This window comes from Sorex fumeus, unplaced genomic scaffold, assembly GCF_029834395.1.
Source record: "Sorex fumeus unplaced genomic scaffold, SorFum_2.1 ptg000093l, whole genome shotgun sequence".
NCBI classification, from domain to species: domain Eukaryota; kingdom Metazoa; phylum Chordata; class Mammalia; order Eulipotyphla; family Soricidae; genus Sorex; species Sorex fumeus.
This window is the reverse complement of record NW_026606150.1, coordinates 5515075-5534457: the sequence shown is the minus strand read 5'-3', so window position 1 is coordinate 5534457 and position 19383 is coordinate 5515075. Positions and strand designations below refer to the sequence as shown.

General features: G+C 57.5%; 1 protein-coding gene across 4 annotated transcripts in view; it reads right to left on the bottom strand.

The window, feature by feature from the left end:
• Nucleotides 1-1526: 1526 nt before the first annotated feature.
• The window catches only part of DPP3 (dipeptidyl peptidase 3), a 32431-nt gene continuing 14574 nt past the window's right edge, over nt 1527-19383 (bottom strand). For 3 of the 4 annotated variants that reach the window (XM_056131928.1, XM_056131929.1, XM_056131930.1), the window contains exons 3-18: nt 18747-18836; nt 17946-18083; nt 17516-17590; nt 16293-16386; nt 14641-14771; nt 14405-14535; nt 14257-14315; nt 11823-12017; nt 11615-11727; nt 11329-11421; nt 10958-11020; nt 10764-10888; nt 10554-10674; nt 9501-9680; nt 3373-3535; nt 1527-2008 (exon numbers count right to left, since the gene is read on the bottom strand). In XM_056131928.1, the coding sequence (XP_055987903.1) occupies nt 1839-2008; nt 3373-3535; nt 9501-9680; nt 10554-10674; nt 10764-10888; nt 10958-11020; nt 11329-11421; nt 11615-11727; nt 11823-12017; nt 14257-14315; nt 14405-14535; nt 14641-14771; nt 16293-16386; nt 17516-17590; nt 17946-18083; nt 18747-18836 (1941 nt within the window). In that variant the 3' untranslated portion in view covers nt 1527-1838. The remainder of the gene's footprint in view (nt 2009-3372; nt 3536-9500; nt 9681-10553; nt 10675-10763; nt 10889-10957; nt 11021-11328; nt 11422-11614; nt 11728-11822; nt 12018-14256; nt 14316-14404; nt 14536-14640; nt 14772-16292; nt 16387-17515; nt 17591-17945; nt 18084-18746; nt 18837-19383) is intronic. The other variant, XM_056131931.1, reaches the window with a different exon arrangement.

The window sequence follows — 19383 nt, the reverse complement described above, 5'->3', positions numbered from 1 at the left end:
ACTCTCAGTAGCTTGCGGGGCTCTCCAGGAGGAGCGGAGCAATTGAACCCAGCTCAGCTGGGCCGGCAGCGCAAGGCAAACACCCTACCGCTGTGCTATCGCTGCAGCCCCACAAAAAGCAAAAAAATTCTATGGGATGGAGCAATAGTACAGCGGGTAGAGTACTTGTCTTACATGCAGCCAGCCAGGATTGGATCCAGGTTGAATCCCCAGCGCTTCATATAGTCTCCTCAAACCTGGCCAGGGGTGATTCCTGAGTAACGGAGTCAGCCACCCTGAGCGCCGCTGGGTGTGGCCAGAAGCCAAAACATTAAATTCTAGGGCCCCAGAGATATGTGAGTGTGGAAGTGTTTCTGTGGAAAAAGAGCCTGCCTTACATGTGTGAAGGCTGGGCTGGATACGACAGGCACTGCAGGGCAACCCCCCCTCTACACACACACCCCTCCTTGATCTGGGAGCAGTAGAGATCCCCCCATGTGTCAACAGTGACACAGGGAATGGAAAGATGAACAAAAAGACTGGAACTTCAGGGCCAAGGAAATAGGAATAAAGGGCTTTTCTTACATGCTGCCACCGGGGTTCAATCCCTAGGACCCTACATTGTTCCAAGATCCCACCAGGAGTGACCCCTAAGCCTAGAGCCAGGAGTAAGCACAGAACACTGAAGGGTATGACCTGGGGGTAGGGGGGATAGACTAGAGCTTCAGCAAAGAATTGCTCATAGGGTTTTCCATGAAGGAGGCCCAGACTAGATCTACAGCACTGCATGATCCCGGAGCACCAAGCTGCTAGAACAATCCAGAAGGACCTCTGAGCGTACCCCACCCCAGAAAAAGAAGAGAGCCTCAGAGCGTAAGATTCAATCCTAGAATTTTCTTTTATTTTGGGGCCACACCTGGTTGTGTTCAGGGATTACTCCTGACTCTGTGCTCAGGGATCACTTCTGGCTGGCTCCGGTGACCAAGTGGGGAGCTGGGGATTGAACCTGGGTCGGCTGCGTGCCTACTGTACTATTGTTTGGACTCCATCAATCCTAGATTTCTGACCAAAGCTGAGAGTTTCCAGTTTTTTTTTGTTTGTTTGGTTTTTGTTTTTTCTTTTTGGGTCACACCCGGCAATGCACAGGGGTTACTTCTGGCTCTGCACTCAGGAGTTACCCCTGGCAGTGCTCAGGGGACCATCTGGGATGCTGGGAATCGAACCCAGGTCAGCCGCGTGCAAGGCAAACGCCCTACCCGCTGTGCTATCTCTCCAGCCCCGAGGGTTTCCAGTTTTGAGGCTCCCGGAATATTTGAAATTCCAGAGAATTTTGATGCATACTGCAAAATCAAGGCAATATGTATCCCTGTGCCTCTGTATCTGCTAATAGGGGACCAACTAATGGTGAATGGAGGCCTAAAAATGACACACACACCCCAAACCCGACCCTACCCCCTTGCAGGAAGCAGATGCAGGAGGAATCATACAGATGGCAAACACAGTGGTTGTGGATCATATTTATTCTTCTGATTATAAAAGTGAGACAGGAGCCCTGGGCTGGGAGAAGCGCCCGAGCGCTGTGGAGCTGCGCACGGCTTCTCTTGAGCCTTGGGCTCTGCATCTGCGGGACAGGACAGGAGCCTGGCCTTGCCCGCGCCACAGGGCACCGGATCAGATGAGCCAGCACAGGGGATGTGCTCGGCAAGAGCAAAGTGCTGACGGACGGGAGGGTCCGAGTCACCGCCCCCGGCTGAGGTAGCACCAAGTCCGAGCTTCCGTCCCCTGCAGCCCCCAAACACACCCACCAAGGCGCCACTTGCTGCCTTGGTCTGATGGAGTCGGGAGACACTGCACAGACCTTAGGCCTGGCTGGAGGGGGCCGGGGAGCTCTGCCAGAAATGGGCATCGGCTGAGGCCAGACGGGTGAGGATTTCCTCCAGCTCCGACCCATCCTCCAGGAAGCGCTCAGAGAAGGACCGGATGAGGCCGGCGGCCGATGCCTCGTACTCGAGCAGCTGCACCTCTGAGCCTGGAGAGGAGACGAGAGGGCTCAGGATCGGCCTTAGTTTTGAAACAGACTTACCGATATCAGCGATCAATAATCCATCAACTAATCGATCGCCACAGCTGTCATCGGCACCTGCACCATCATCACCGGCCGCCTTTCTAAACCCAATCTGCCCGCAGTCCAGCGCAGACAACGGGCACCGGCCATGAGCCAGCATCACCCACTGAGGTACCGGGAGGGCAGCTCTAGGCCCCGGCTAGGTGCTGGGAGGAGGCCCCTGTCGTCATGGAGACCAGGTGGCGGGGGAAGGGCAGGGTGATGGCGTACAGAGAAAACGAAGCTGGTGAGGAAGAGAGTGGCTGAGGGTCAGCCTCTCGCACAAGGCGCCACTTTAACAGGGTCCCCAGTGATAAGAAGGGTCAGCTGACAGGGGCTAAGAGGAGGCCTGATGAGGGAAGAGCCAGGGAGGCCAAATCTCACAGGAGCCCCTGTGGGCTGGTCAGAGGCAGAACACGTCGTTCTCCTCAGAGGTGGCTTATTTTTTGCCCTCACACCCGCCTGGGGAGTAACAGCATGGCACAAAGGCCCTTGGTGGGACTCCTGCTCCTTCCAGGAAAAACAGAGAGTCTTGGGTCAGAGATGCTGATGCCTTGGTTTCCTCATCTGTAGAAAGGGCCACAGAGGACCCTATCTCCTTATTTATTTATTTATTTATTTATTTACTTATTCATTTATTTGTTTTTGGGGTCACACCCAGCGATGCACAGGAATTACTCCTGCCAGTACTCAGGGGACCATATGGGATGCTGGAAATCGAACCTGGGTCAGCCACGAGCAAGGCAAACGCCCTACCCACTGTGCTACCTCTCCAGCCCCATACCTCCTTACTCCTTATTTAAAGGGTCCTGGAAGGAAGTGTCTGATGGGGGGTTCCTGGCAGTGTCACCCCACATCCACATGGGCCTTGGTAATGTAGGCCCTCAAGGCCCAGAAAAGCAATCTCTGGGCCATGGAGAGGTAAGGGACTGGACCCCAAGAGGCACAAAGCCAGCACAGACAAAGCTGAGGCATTTGGAAATGGAATTGTCATTCAAGAAAGGAGAGGGACCCCCCCCCACAGTGGCTTTGGGGTCCCAGCACCTTACGGGCTCCCTTAGGAGAACTTTTGGACCCCCAGGCACTGTCAGGACTCAGTCATGCCCACCATCCCCTAGCCTGAGACCCCCTCACAGTCCACGGCCACTGCACGGCCCAGTGCATGGGATGTACTGGTGGTTGTAGAAGTTCCCGGGTGCGGGGGGAGGGGGGGACTGCAGCAGGGACTGTCCCATGCTCCAGGGTGTCCCCCAGAAGGCCCAGGCCGGGGTTCAGGGAGGAGGTCTCACCTTCCAGGCGTGTATTGGGCTGCACAATGAGCTTCCGGGATTCTTTGCGGAGTAGCACCGTGTCCCTGAGGGTGAGGAAGCACTCGGGGGGCGCATCGGTGACCGCTGAGTATCCCTCGTACAGGGCTCGACCTCCGGCCACATCCCCTGTGGACTTCAGAACCTGTGGGGGATGGAACGAGGCTCAGAGGCTGCATGAGTCCCGCTGGTGCTCAGGGTTGCTGAGACCTGGCGGGGAGAGGGTGGCCTGTCCACATGAAGCGACATTCTTACTTGGTGGTTCCGCTGCTTTTTTTTGGGGGGGGGTCACCCGGTTATGCTCAGGGATTACTCCTGGCTCTGCACTCAGGAATTACTCTTAGCAGCGCTTGGGGGACCTTATGGAATGCTGGGAATCAAACCCGGGTCAGCCGTGTGCAAGACAAATGCCCTACCTGCTGTACTATTGCTCTAGCCCCTTTTCTCTTTTTTTTCCCATATATATATATTTTGGTTTTTGGGTCACACCTGGTGATGCATAGGGGTTACTCCTGGTTCATGTACTCAGGAATTACCCCTGGCAGTACTCGGGGGACCATATGGGATGCTGGGAATCAAACCTGGGTTGGCCGCGTGCAAGACAAGTGCCTTAACCCCTGCATCATCCCTCCAACCTTGACTATTTCATTTGAATAGTAAAGGAATTAACATCACCCTCCTTTCCTTTCCTTTTTTTTTTTTTTTTGCTTTTTTTGGGTCACACCCAGTGATGCTCAGGGGTTACTCCCGGCTCTACACTCAGAAGTTACTCCTGGCAGTGCTTTGGGGACCCTATGGGATGCCGGGGATTGAACACAGATCAGCTGCCCCTCCTTTCCTTTCTTTTTGGTTGTTGTTTGGTTTTTCCTTTTTTTGGGTCACACCCAGGGTTTCTCAGGGCTCTGCACTCAGGAATTGGTCCCAGTAGTGCTCGGGGGATCTTATAGGATGCCAGGGATCAAACCTTGGTCCACCATGTGCAAGACAAATGCTCTGCCTGCTGTACTGTCACTCTGCCCCCTCATTTTTGTTTTTTGGTCCACACCCAGGGGTGTTCAGGGCTTACTCCTGGCTCTGTGCTCAAAGATCACTCCTGGTGGGCTCAGGGGATAATATGGGGTGCAGAGATTGAACCCAGATAAGCCCCCTGCATGGCAAATGCCCTATCCTCTGTCCTAGCGCTCTGGCCCCAGCCTTCTTCCTTTTCTTTTGTTTCCTTCCTTCTTTTAGGGCTAGACCCAGCAATGCTCAGGTTACTCCTGACATACAGGATGCCACGATTCAAACCCAGGTAAATCTTTTGCAAGGCAAATGCTCTATACCTGTTGTACTTTCCCTCCAGCCCGATTTCGTTTTTTAACATTTTCAATTTGTTTTATTCTATTTTCAGCCACACAGGATGATGTGTGTGGGGGTGGGTGGGGGCAAGGGTCCTTCCCAGCAGTGCCTGGAAGGCCAAGAGGTGCCAGGGCTCACACCCAGGTCTCCTGCATGCAAATTCGAGCCCAGCGCATTGAGCTGCCTCACCAGCCCTCGGGATCTTTTTCAACCCCACAGACAACACTTTTACTTCAGTACAGAGTTCAGTGATCCTTTTCTTCTTTTTTTTTTTTTCTTTGAAGTGGGGGCACTTATCAAACCTTCCCTGCATCTCGGTTTCTTCAATGCCAGCCTGTAGAAATTCCTCCACAAAGGGTTTTTTGTTGGTTGGTTGATTTTTGCCTTTTGGGTCCCACCCAGTGATGCGCAGGGGTTACTCCTGGCTCTGCACTCAGAATTCACTCCTGGCAGTGCTCGGGGGACCATATGGGATGCTGGGGATCAAACCTGGGTCGGCTGCGTGCAAGGCAAATGCCCTACCCATTGTACTATCACTCCAGCCCAACACAAAGATTTGATTTAACCATCAAATCTGAATCAATGGGGATAGACAGAGAGTACAGTGGGTAAGGCACTTGCCTTGCATGCAGCTGACCTGGGTTGGATCCCTAGCACCCATTTGTCCCCCGAGCACTGCCAGGAGTGAAGCCCTGAGCACCATTGGGTGTGGCCCCGAAATAGCGGTCTGAATGGTTCGTTTCAGGTCTCTCCTAACTCCCTAAAGCCCTGGATGGACAATCTTATGGTGGTTGATGATGCCCTCTGTCCCTGCCCTCTCCCCATTCCTGTGCCCACAGTAGCTCCCAGCTGGCCACGGCTCCTTCCCTTCCTTCTGCCTCTACACTCCGCTGCTATTAGGGTCTCTCCACGTCTTTATTTGTTTTACTTTATTCACGATATTTCTAGGGAGACACCTTCCTGGCCATTCTTGGGATTTCTTTTCTTTTTTTTATTCTTTTCTTTTTGGGTCACACCCGGCGATGCACAGGGGTTACTCCCGGCTCTGCACTCAGGAGTTACTCCTGGCGGTGCTCAGGGGACCCTATATCAGATGCTGGGAATCGAACCCGGGTCGGCCGCGTGCAAGGCAAACGCCGTACCCGCTGTGCTATCACTCCAGCCCCTCTTGGGATTTCTTGAACTTCCTGAAAAGAAAATGCCTTAGAGCCTGTCCTGGATCCATAAACCTGAAACTCCAGTCAGTTCGAGAACATTCTCGGCCATTATCTTCTAATAGTCCTCCCTTTCCTCCTCTCTCTGGGTGATGGCTGTCAGGCCTTCTCAGACTCGCTCCTATCTCTGCCGCTCTCAGATTTCTTGTCTCTGCGTTTCACATTCTAGACTCTTCGGTCCCTGGCTGTGAAAGCTGGCCGATGTGCCTGCGCTCGGCTCCAATGACCACACAGCTTATTTCTAGAATTTCCATTTGGCTTTTTCCTGTTTAGGGTGTGTGGCTGGGGCCTTACTGATTCTGCTGACTTGCAGGAGGCACCGGGCAAGGCCACCAGCTCGGACTCGGGGCTCCTAAGGATAGTTTTGCTCTCACTTTGGAGAAAACAGACCCGCCTGGAACTCCCAGGGGCAAGACAGGGAGAATTCTCTCCCTGACTCTCAGTCCCCCAGGGCTACTAAACCGGAAGTTGTTGAACACACATTAAAGAGGCTGAAAGTTTAGCCCTCGGGAGGGTCCCGGGGAGCGGAGTTGGCTTGAGGTGCTGAGCTGGGGCTGGCTCAGTGAGAGAGCTGCTACATTGAATGTGAGTAAGAGGCCACGTTCAAAGTAGTTTGATCAAGAGTTCAATCCTTAGCACCACCTGCAGGCTGGATGCAAACCCGGCCACGGTGCCCAAACCAGTGGCAGCCACATGGAAATGAACCAGACCACTGAGTCCAGGCCTTCCCAGAGGCCAGAAACACAGACCCAACATCGCGCCCCACCAAGGGTGAAGACTACGGCCCAGGAGGTAAGCCCACAGACATGCCTTATCACCGCAGTGGGGCGTGGGGGCAGCAGTGCTCAGGGCATGCTGTGGCATGACCCTCTCCCACAGGCTGGCTCAGTGTCTACACCAGCAGCGGTGTGCCAGCTCAACCTTGGTTAGGGTCTGGCAGTCCTGCCTCTTGTGGTTAGAGAATCCGGGGCTGATTTGGGGTCCACACCTCCCATTAGCCTCCCTGCCCCCGTCAGCTTTCTCAGAGGCAGGTGGCTTACAATGACAGTGCGATGCCATCTGCTAAGTCCTAGACTCGATTTCAAACGGCTCCGGTAGTGCTACAAATGCCCTTTCCTGGGTCCGGCCTCCACGTCTGCTACGTGACCCAATGCACGTTGCCTCTGGTGAATTTAGACTTCTAACTTGTGGGGCCAGAGCAATAGTACAGTGGGTAGGGCTTTTGCCCTACACATAGCTGACCCGGGTTCAATCCCTGGCATCCCATATGATTCTCTGAGCACCGCCAAGAGTGATTCCTGAGTGCAGAGCCAGGAGTAACCCCTGAGCAGTGCTCGGTATGACCCAAAAAACAAAAAATAAACAAATAAATAAAAATAAAAATAGACTTCTAACTTGAAGGGCCCAACACCTATCCTTTTGGGGGGTTTGGGGCCACACCTGGGAGTCTTTTTTTTTTCTTTTTGGGTCACACCTGGCAATGCACAGGGGTTACGTCTGGCTCACGCACTCAGGAATTATCCCTGGCAGTGCCCGGGGGACCATATGGGATGCTGGGAATCGAACCCGGGCCGGCCGCGTGCAAGGCAAACACCCTACCAGCTGTGCTATCACTCCAGCCCCAACACACCTGGAAGTTTTGAGAGTCTGTGCTCAGGGATCACTCCTGCCTTGAGGGACTAGACAGGGTGCCGGGGTCCCAAAAGGAGGCTGCCACACACCAAGCAAATGCCTTCCCTCTGGAGTATTTCTCTGGCCTCAAACACCCATCTTTCATGAAAAAAAATGTCTTGGGCCTTACTCCTAGCTCTGCACCGAGGGATCACTCCTGGCGCGCTTGGGGGACTATATGGGATGCAGGGCTCAAATCTGGGTCAGCGGCGTGCAAGGCTAGTGCCCTACCTGCTGTATTATCCACAGGTTTCTAGAAATAGCGGGCATAGAACCAGAAAGGCTAGACTCTGTAGGGGGTGGAAAGAGGGACCGTGTTCCCGTGCTCAGTAGAAAGCAGCTTCTGGGTGGTTCTTGAACGTTAGTGCTGTTTTTTGAGGTTGGTGGGAGTTTTTTTTTTGGTTATGTTTTTGTTTTGTTGTGTTTCTCTTTGGGGGCCATACATGGCAGTGCTCAGGGATCACTCCAGGCTCTGCACTTAGGAATCACTTCTGGTGGGCTCAGGAGACCACATGGGACACTGGGGATGGAACCCCAGAACAGCCATGTGCAAGGCATCATCCTCCCCACTGTACTATCGCTCCCATTCGGGTTTGGTACCACGGGGGATGTGCGCGGGGCAAATGCCACACCATCAAGGCACATCCCCAGCCCTCTTAGCCCTGGCGTAACACTACAGGACAGTGGCCTGCAGACCCCTGGCTCTGACTATGAGGACCAGCAGGGCTGGGCCAGAGCCTGAGAACCCGCCTTTCTCACATGCTCCTGGTGCTAGACGGCCCATGTTCTGCGCTGCCCTGGCTCGTCAGCACGGCATTCTGCTTGTCCCTCTCCTCCTCACCCCGTCGGACAGATGAGAAATGCAGGCCAGCGAGACCAAGTGTGGTGCAGGTTAACTACTGAGCACGTTAGCACCTCTAGCGCTGAGTGACACCAGGGCCAAGCCAACCCCTCCCTGCCCTCCTCCCCTGGCTAAGTTCCAGGACTCCTGTCTCTCCACCTACCCAGCTCGTCTGGTCCTCAGGCAGGGCTTGTGTCTTCTTTTTTTAATTTTTTTTTCTTTTTGGGTCACACCCGGCTATGCACAGGGGTTACTGCTGGCTCTGCACTCAGGAATCCCTCCTGGCGGTGCTCAGGGGACCATATGGGATGCTGGGAATCGAACCTGGGTCGGCTGCGTGCAAGGCAAATGCCCTATCCGCTGTGCTATCGCTCCAGCCCCCAGGGCTTGTGTCCTATGCATCTTCCACCCTCAGATCTTTTCACTGCCGTCTCCTTGGTACCCAGACGCCAGCTTCTATGCTGCCTCCCAAGACACCCTCCCCAATCCCCCAGACCAGGGGGCTCTGAGTTCCTCTCCCCTCGATTCTCACAATACCCGATCGCACTGTCCAGCTCTCATCATGATTTGAAGTTACCTGGTTCACTGTCCCTCCACCCACCCCTCATACAACACATGAAATGGCTCGACTTCCTCTTTGGGTTTGACGTACAGACTCACTGCATGGATGGAGAGGGGGTGGGCGAAGGGACGGATGCCAGCAGGAGAGATGGACACGTGCGTGGATGGATGGATGGATGGACGGACGGATGATGGGGAGGCCAAGAGGCTGTGCTAAAGGCAGGGGGCGGGGGCTGGGGTGACAGCACAGCAGGTGGGACGCTTGCCCTGCACGAGACCAACCTGAGTTTGATCCCCAGCACCCTAGATGGTCCCCTGAGCACTGCAGAGTGATCCTTGACCACAGCCAGGAGTCAGCCCGGAGCACCGCTGCGTACAGCCCAACTCCCCCTCTCACACACACACACACACTCACACACACTCACACACACAGGTGAGGAGACTGGGGGCTCGGAGGGACCCCCACCGTGGACACCTGCTCTCACCTGCAGCCTCCGGAGGAATCGTTCCAGGGCGGGTTTGCCCACAGACCTAATCTTACTGCGGTCCAGGCGGACCCGGGCATCTGGGCGCCCGTCGGAGCCTGTGGTGGGAGTGACAGTAACGAGCCCCTCGCCGGCCTCCAGCAAGACTCTCAGGATCACAAACCGGGCCTGCATGTGGGCCTGTGGGGAGCGAGGCAGTGCGTGAGGTGGCCCAGGTCATCGTTCCACGCCTGCTTCCTCCCCGCTGGTGGGCGACTGCCCTAGCCACCATTCCAGGCAGGGCTGGAGCCCCAGACCCCCTGGCCACCCCAATGTAGGGAGGATGGGCCGGCTCAGAGAGGTGAAGTGACTCAGTCGGGGTCACACAGCAGGGAAGGGGGAGCAAGGGCACAAGTCTCCTGACTCCCAGCTCTCTGCTTGGGGTCACTCTCGAGGGGGCTCTGGGGACCCCTGAGTGCTGGAGGCGGAACCAGGACCTCCCATGTGCAACTGCCTCGCATCAGTCTGAGTTTCCAGACCCTTCTGCGGTTTGTGCGGGTTCCAGAGCCCACCCTGGAGCAGCCCCGCCTGGTGGCCTGGAGGTGACTGACCCACAAATCATTGAGCCACTCGGTGCCCGTCCCCTCAGACCCAGCATAAGGCTGACCACAGTGCCCGCCTCCCGCCTGGGTGATCCTGGAAGCAACATGGCCAGTTCCCACGCAGGGCCCGGGCAGGTGGACACGGATGGCTGCACATGTCGCCTCGGTGACAGGGACGGGCAAGTCAGGCTGGGCAGTGAAACCAGCTCAAGGATGTACAGTCCCAGCTACCTGGCCCTGGCCCCCTAAACATCGGTAAGGGGGCACCGAGCCCCAAGTACTGTCAGGAGTGTAAGGAACCGCCAAATTAGACGAACAGAGAGACCCTGCCCCCACTTCACCGGCAGAGCCGCCAAGGCCGCCACAGTGGCGGGTGGCCCTCCCCACAAAGTAGGGTCCACATGCCCTGCTGTCCTCTTTCCTGCACTCAGATCCCGATGCCAGGGTCCCCTGCCCCGCGGCAGGCACCCACCTGCCTCCAGTTGGAGGCCTCGGGGGTGTAGAACTCCAGGGCGAGGAGCCCGGCCCGAACCATGTTCAGCCAGTTGACGTAGATGACGTCCTCAGCATCGGAGCCCTGGAAGCCGAAGATCCTGGGGTGGGAAGGGATGGTGGGTCAGTGAGGGCGGCTGCGGCCCCCACCCCGACCCCCCACCCACCCCCGGGCCTGGCCTGGACCTACTCCAGCACGCGGGGGTGGAGGCAGAGGTAGAGCCCCACGCTCTCGGCCCGGCACTCCTCATAGCTGGAGGCGATGGTGCTAAACCTGCTGTCCCACGTCTCCCCGCTCCGGTACCAGCTCTGAATCTGGGGGGGCAAGCAGGTTTAGGGGCGGAGACCCCTGTACCCCTGGGCGCCCTGGCCCAGCCTCCTCACCTGCTCCCCGGTCTCCGGGTTGATGACTGTCTCCGGGTCAAAATTGAAAGCTCCTTTCTCGTCCTGCGGGGAAGAAGGGGACCAGGGAACGGGGCTGCCCCGGGCAAGAGCCGGTGGGCGGCCACAGGCTGCGCCCCCCTCCCAGGCCCGGCAGTCCCAGGCAGGGGCGGGGGACTCAGCTCCACCCCAGGGTACGGGGGTGGACCATATCTTGTTCAGGAGACTTGGTGAGCCTGTCCTATGCCCACCATCCCCCCACCATTTAATCCATGGAGCTCGCAGGACACTGGGGTGTGGTTGGGGACGGGGTAGGACAGGGTCGCCTGTGACCAAGGGACCAACCGCCGCCCCAGTACGCGCTGGCCACTGACCTGCACGAAGAGCTTCCCGCTGCCGTGGCCCAGCAGCTCGTGCAGCCCCACCTGCACGTCGAAGGAGGGTCCCTTCCAGCGGATGTACAGGTCCTGCCATGCCGAGCAGAGATTCCAGGTCACCGGCCACCCCCGGCAGGAAGGGCCACTTGTGGGCACGCGAAGGGGTGGAAACAGGCTGGCCCCAACCCCCATTCCAGGAAGCCCCCAGTGCTGGTATCGCCTGCCCGGACACAGCCCCCCCATTCCAGGGAGCCCCTGGTTGCTGGCGTTGCCGCCCGTCCACCTTGTCCTCCTCCTCCAGGAAGGTCAGCTTCTCCCGCTTGGTGGCATAGGCCACGGCCAGCACATTGCCCAGTGACACGTTCTTGAAGCCTTCCGTCTGCCGGAGGTCATCATCTGGGGCAGGGTGGGGCGAAGGACAGGGTCAGGGATGGGCCCAGGGCATAGAGCAGGGTGGATGGGCTTGGGGGGGGTCATGGCGGGGCGCTCACAGTTGGGGATGTTGATGCCAGCCGGGATGCCGGAACCCGCAAAAGTCAGCACGTCCAGGGAGGTGAAGTCGGGGGTGAGGAACTTGTCCTTCTCGAAGGCCGGGGGCCAGGGCAGCTCCGTGAGCAGCTGCTCTGCGCTCGCCACCAAGCACGCGAACTTGGCGCTCATGGCCTTGTTCACCATGGCCACGAAGCCTGCGGGTGGGAGTGGGGGTGTGGGTGGGCAGGTGGCCGGATCCTCACACCCTCCTTGGGCCCCACGGACCCACCCCGCCTTCCTGGAGCCCACCATGGGGTGGGCAAAGGTCCGCAGGGTGACATCCAGGGTGGGTTTTAAGAGGTACTGGCAGGAGTTCATGGCCGAGGAGGCACCTGGGGAGGCTCCCAGAGGCTGGGGCTGCTTCCACACAGAAAGTGGCTCTCCAGAGGTGCCATGAGCTGCCCACGCACCCCTGGCTGCGGAGAGGGTGCTGGACAGGGAGGCAAGGGCCTTCCCAGCAGTGCTCACAAACTGTGGCCTAGAGAACGTTTCCACCCGGTCCTGCACACACAAAAAAAGCATGCTCTCCCCGAACTCCAGTTCCTCTTGATTTTTCAACTTGTGTTGGGGGTGTCAGGAATGGAATTATTCCGGGTTCTTTGTTTTGGTTTTGGGGTGACACCTGGTGGTGCTCAGGGCTTCCCCTTGGCCCTCAGTTCAGGGATCACGCCTGGCGGGCCCAGGGTGTTGGAGCCTGACCAGAGTCATGAGGAAGTTCTGGGGATGCTGCCTTGCAAACAAGGGCGTGTCAGAGCTGCGAACAGCTAGGAACGCTGAGTGAACTGGGTTGGGGTCAGCATGTCCCAATGCAGCCGCCTTCTGTTATAAATGAACTGTGCTATGACTGGATGAAAGTTAAACAAATACCTTATTGGGTTATTGTGCAAGTTTGTATAGATTTCGATGTGGAATATATGGGAAGTGAGATGTGAAGCTTTACAAGGTGGTCTGTTTTACTTCATTAGGAACTTTGTGCATTATTAGGCTACAAAATAATATATGGGGCTGGAGCACAGGGGGGAGGGCGTTTGCCTTGCCCGCAGCTGACCTGAGTTCGATTCCCAGCATCCCATATGATCCCCCGAGCACTGCCAGGAATAATTCCTGAGTGCAGAGGCAGGAATAACCCCTGAGCATCACCAGGTGTGACCCCCCCCAAAAAAAAACCCAAAACCACTAAAATATGTATTTTAAGGTGTTTTGATCTTATGTACTTTGGTCTTATGTACTTCGAGGCATGCTAGATGTTTTGATCGTTAATCCAATAAAAGGGGGCTATAAAAACTGATCCGTTGGGGCTGGAGTGATAGCACGGCGGGTAGGGCATTTGCTTCGCACGCAGCTGACCCAAGTTCGATCCCCAGCATCCCATATGGTCCCCTGAGCACCGCCAGGAATAATTCTTGAGTGCATGAGCCAGGAGTAACCCCAGTGCATCGTTGGGTGTGACCCAAAAAGCAGGACCCTGTGGCATGACTCTTGGGGGCTTGCACTGACCCCAATGCTGAGGGGCTCTTGAGAGGAAATGGGCTCCCAGGCCGAGGGTCAGCTCAGTGCTTCCTCAGTCCAGGCCAGGCTCCTCCAGGGCCAACCCCCAGACCATAGATACAGGACGGTTGAGACAGGAAAGGCAGAAACGCAACTCAACATCCGACAGGGGGGCCGGGGAAATAAATGGGAGGGAAGGGGGTGTTGGGGATGGGGGCGGCCTCTGTGGGGATGGCTTGCAACTCACAGACACACCCCAGATGGTTCCCCCAAGCCCCTCCAGGAGTGATCCCTGAGCGCAGAGCCAGGAGTAAGTCCCGGGCACCACTGAGTGTGGTCCAAAAAAAAGGAGGTTTGGGGCTGGAGCAACAGCATAGCGGGCAGAGCATTTGCCTTGCACGCGGCTGACCTCAGTTCGATTCCCAGCATCCCATATGGTCCCCTGAGCACCGCCAGGAGTAATTCCTGAGTACAGAGCCAGGAGTAACCCCTGTGCATTGCTCGGTGTGACCCAAAAAGCAAAAAAAAAAAAAAAAAAAAAAAAAAAAGGAGGTTGGTGATATCCCAGAGCTGCCAAGAGCAGGGCAGCGTCAGGTGCCTTCCTGCTGTGCCCCCAGCCCCAGGTCCAACTGTTGTCCACTCAGGCATCTCGGCTCAGCGCCAAGCCTGCAGGGGTCATCGGCCCTGCTTCTCCCCTTTCCCCTTGCCAGGGTGCCCCCTAGGTCTACACTCAGGGCTCGGGGGATGGGATCACACTCCAGCAGCTTTATCAGTGAGGACAGAGACCCCCTCCCCCCATGATCAGGGGGATGATGGCTACTCAGGGAGCTGAGTCTCGGTGCCCGCGGGGAGAGGGGCAGGGACGATGGGGGGCTCCCCACGGACCACCCTCCGCCCAGTAGTTACCTTCAAACTCTCCACGGGAACCAAAGGGGTCTCGGTAGCTCTCGATGAAGCCGATGTAACTGGGGGAGAGAAGGGGAGCGATGAAGGGGGGCGGGCAGGAGGGGGCGGGCAGGAGGGGGTGGGCAGGAGGGGGCAGGCCCCGCCTCACCTCTCCACGATGGGACCTTTGTCCTGGATCCAGAAGCGGGAGCCCCTCTTGTGGGCCTCGATGGAGCCCTGCAGGAAGCTCTCCGTGTACTGTGCCAGCATCTGCTCCTGGTGGCTGTTGGCTGCGTACGCCTGGGGGGTGGGTGGGGAGGGGTGCAGGAAGTCAGCCTCCAGGCACCCCCGTCGCCCTCTCCTCCTGGCTGGGCCCCCCACACTTCAGCCCACAGCAGGCCCTACCTTGGCTTTCTCCAGGTGATCCACCACCTTCTGGAGGATGGGGGCGTAGTCCCCCCGCGTCACCTGGAAATGGCTCCCCTGGAAGTCGTAGCTCTTCAGCTTGGGAGCCACGTCAGAATCCAGAGCGGGCTCTGAGGAAAGGGGGGGGCTCAGAAGTGGCCCGGGGAGACGCCCCTGCAGGCCTCTCTTCTGCTAGAATCTTTTTTTTTTTTTTTTTTTTTTTTTGCTTTTTGGGTCACACGGCTACTCCTGGCTCATGCACTCAGAAATTACTCCTGTCGGTGCTCAGGGGACCATATGGGATGCTGGGAATCGAACCCGGGTCGGCCGTGTGCAAGGAAAACGCTCTACCTGCTGTGCTATTGCTCCAGCCCCTCTTCTGCTTGAATCTTCAAGCGCTCTAGTGAGACCTTCCACCTTGAAATATATGGAGACTATGAAGAATATAGAAACTCTAGTCCGAGGGATAGGGCAGTGGGTAGGGCACTTGCCTTACACGTGGCTGACCTGGGTTCGATCACCGAAATCCCATAGGGTCTCCTGAGCACCACCAGGAGTGACTCCTGAGTGCAGAGCCAGGAGTCACCCGAGTATCGTCAGGTGTGACACAAAAACAAACCATGTGGAAAGCATTCCGGATATTTCACTTTATAGCTTTTTGTTTTTGCTTGTTGGGGCCTCACCCAGCGATGCTCAGGACTTATTCCTGGCTCTGTACTCAGAAACCACTCCTGGGGCTGGAGAGATAGCACAGCGGGTAGGGCATTTGCCTTGCATGCGGCAGACCCGGGTTCGATTCCCAGCATCCCATAAGGTCCCCTGAGCACCGCCAGGAGTAACTCCTGAGTGCAGAGCCAGGAGTAACCTCTGTGCATCGCCAGGTGTGACCCAAAAAGAAAAGAAAAAAAGAAACCACTCCTGGTGGGGCTCAGGGGACCCTATGGGATGCCGGGGATGGAATCTGGGTCCCCCTCGTGCAAGGCAAGTGCCCACCCACTCCATGAGCACCCCAACCCCATCACATGTTACCCCTTGAAGCCTCAAACCAAGCCTGGGGGAGAGGGAAGTGATCTCCTCCACTTTACGGATGGGGAAACTGCACAGGTATTTTTTTTTTTTTAATGTAGGAGTATTGCTATTTATTCAGCCATTGATTAGGCTGATTGAATTGGGCATGAACTAACTCCACTGCACAGGTTTCTAAGGGCCGGCAGGCAGCAACGACAGGACTGCAGCCTGCTCTAGTCCCCAGGTGGCCGGGCCCTCCCCTGACCACCTCCAAGCCTGCGGGGTGAGAAGGGGAAGTGGAGGTCTTGACACTGCCCGCTGGAGACAAGACTCCCTGTGCCCATCTGACGCCCTGAGGTCCTTAGCAAGAAAAGGGGGTGGGGGGAGACCGCATGGGGGTGTGGAGGTATGAATGACAAACTCGATAATACCCGCTTGGCTGCTGGCCCCATCCAGGGCCACGTTCAGCCACTGGACCTGGAAGTCAAGCCCAGCCAATATTCTGGAATGATCTACTCCTGTCTCTTCCCCAGCTCAAAGGAACCACGTGCCCGTCCCTCTGTTTTCGCTGTGACGTTGTGCCCGGCGCCCTGGGAGCCTTCCCACGGCAGCAGCCGGGAGCCAGGGGCAGGGCAAGCACTCACCTGAGCTCAGTGCCGAGGCCAGCCGCACCTGATAGCGGGGCCGCCCGTCCTGACCCACCTCCTTGAAGAGCCGGGTGTTGTAGGCACTGAGGTTCTGGAAGAGACTGGGGTTCATCAAGGAGGCAAAGAGGAAGGGGAGGGGAGGGGCAGGGGCAGGCTCTCGGCTCTGGCCCGCATACTGGGGGCTGGTTTTGGTTCTCTGGGGGTTCTGGCTTAGTCCTGGCTCTGTGCTCAGGGATCACTCCCAGCAGGACTCAGAAGACCATACAGTCCTGGGAACTGAACCCGGGTCAGCAGGCAACCTCCCCGCGATACTCGTTCTCAGTTCCTTTTGTAGGGTTTTATTTTTTTTTTTAATTTTTTAAATTTTTTTAACTTTTTGGGTCACACCCAGCAATGCTCAGGGGTGACTCCTGGCTCTGCACTAAGGCATTATTCCCAGCAGTGCGCGGGGGACCATATGGAATGCGGGGATCGAGGCTGGCCGCATGCCAGGCCAATAAACGCCCTACCAGCTGTACTATTGCTCTGGCCCCACCTCTTGTAGGTTTTTGAGTCACACCCAGTGACTCAAAAAGGAGTAGCTTGGGGGGCTACTCCTGGCAGAGCTTGGGGGCCATGTGCAGGGCTGGGAATGTGACGGGGGCTCGGGCATGCGAGGTGAGCACCCACCCCTGTGCCAGTTCTCCATGGGTGTTGGCAGCATTGAGACCGACCCACCCCAGGGAGCCCCGCAAGACCCCGCGAGAGCAGGAGACGGGAGCCCTCCAGACCTGGGTACCCCTTCAAGTGCCCTGCAGGGGGTAGGTGAAGCCCACGGTGGGTACCAGGAGCTCTGAAGCATGACAGAGGGTCCCAAACTTATTCGGCCTCTCCCATCCCCCTCTCAGAAAAGAAAACACTCGTTGGGCTAGAGCGATAGCACAGTGCATCGGGCGCTGGCCTGGCATGCGGCTGACCCAGGTTCGATCCCTGGCACTATACAGGAAGCCCCAAGCCCTGTCTGGAGGGATCCCGGAGCGCCACTGGGTGAGGCCTCAAAACCAAAACCAGCATGAACACTCAGCACCCCCTGAGAGTTTACCTTCTTTAAGGAAACAGAACTGGCCAGAGATTGCTACACCCTCTGGTCTTTTACCACTCAGGGAGACCCAAAGCCCACGACTCTGCACCCAGGGGAAGGGGGGCCCATCCACCCACTGCACAAGGTTCCCCCCTCAAACCTGTGAGTCCAAGAAGTCTTGAGCCAGCTTGGCATCCTCCAGGGTGCAGTCCCCTGAGAAGTAGGTAGTGACTCCCTGCGGGGAGCCGGGCGGAGGGGGAGAGCTGCTGAGGGTTGGAGACTGCGGGGGACCCCTGCCAAGGCCACCCCCTATGCCAGAGCTTCCTGTGACCCCCTACAGTGCCCCTGGTCCCCCCAGCACTTAGTAGTAGGAAGCCTGGGACCCTTCCTCCTCCAGCTCCCTGCCTCAGTTTCCCCCCAACTCCTCCCTCCTACATGTGGCACCCCAGACGTCAGACTCGGGGGACACTCAGCACCCCATCCACTGTACTTCCCACTCCCAGATGTAACACAGAGGTCTCAGCATCCATGGACCCCCTGCCCAGCCCCCCACAAGTGGCTGCGAAGGACTCTGCCACCCCGGGCCTCACCTCCTTCCCCAGGCCGAGGTGCCGGAGCCGCGGCTCCAGGGAGAACATGAGGTCCCCACACGTCTGCCAGAGGCCCCGGACTTCCTCTGGGTGCTGCTGGGCTGCCTTGCTTCCCAGGATCACGCGTTCTAGCTTCTCCTGCAGGGAAGAGAGGCCTCGGGCTGCTGAACTCTGCCCGGACCTGCCTCCTGGAGCCTCTGGGGCCAGCGCCAGGCTCCTCACCGCCTCCCAGCCCCTCTGCTGCAGGCGCCCAGCCCGACCTGCTCCTTTAACTGCGCGCTGACCGCGGCTGACCACTTCTCGGGTCCACTCAGGCCTGAGAGCCGCAGGCTCCAGAGGCCCCTGCCTGGGAGGGACCCTCACGACCAGTCTTCCCCACTGGCATTAGAGATGTTGAAACAGGCTCTAGTTTTTCTTTTTTGGGGGGTCACACCCGGCAATGCACAGGGGTTATTCCTGGTTCATGCACTCAGGAATCACTCCTGGCGGTGCTCAGGGGACCATATGGGATGCTGAGAATCAAACCCAGGTCGGTGGCGTGCAAGGCCCTACCCGCTGTGCTATCGCTCCAGCCCCAGACTCTACTTTTCCAAGCACTGAAGAATTGTCGGGGCCTGGCCATATCCGGTGGGTCAGCAGCATCAGGAGGAAGCTGCTTGTGGGGGCCTTACCCCATGTGGCCGGCCGCAAGAGGCTCAAGGCTCCGAGGTTCTGCTCTGCCCTGAAAGGACCCACCCCCCACTGAGGCTCCCTTCACTTTGTGTTCTACCCCCTCCATCCCCCCCAATTTCTGCCACTCACCTTGGGCAAGTTGGGGACAAACTTGGTGTCGCCAAAGGATTTGTAGTTTCCCATGTTGGAGTAGACGCCCGCAGTGTAGACCAGGAACGCCTGAGGAAGGGGGTATGGGGGGAATGGGGGGATCAGAGACCGACATAGTCTTTCCTCCTTCAACAAACACCACCAAGAAACCTGGCAGGGTGGGGCTGGAAAATGGGGGGGGGGGAGCAGGACCCAGAGCTGATTACAGACCCATCTGCCTGCCCCAGGTCTCCCTGGCAGGTCCCCAACACAAGGGCACCCCCCTCCAACAGTCTCGTGATGTCCTGCAGTCTCTCAGCCAATCCCACTGACCCTCAAGGCCCAGTTCAGAGCATCTGCACTGCCCGGCTGGGGGCAGGGATGCCAGAAGTGTGAAGGTTAGACATGAAGGCTCCACAAGCCCTCCTCTTCCTCCCAGAAGGGGCCATCTCCCACCCTCCCCCCCAGAACTGGGCATAGGCTCAGGAGGCCAGACTCTCTGGCCTCCCGGGAATTTCTGCTTTATACTTGGGACCACCAAACCCCCTCCAGCTCCTCTCCTGCAGGGAGGAAGGAAAGCAGGGTTGAGAGCGGAAGCATGCATCCCAAAGGATCGCTGAGGCCCTGGATCAAACCA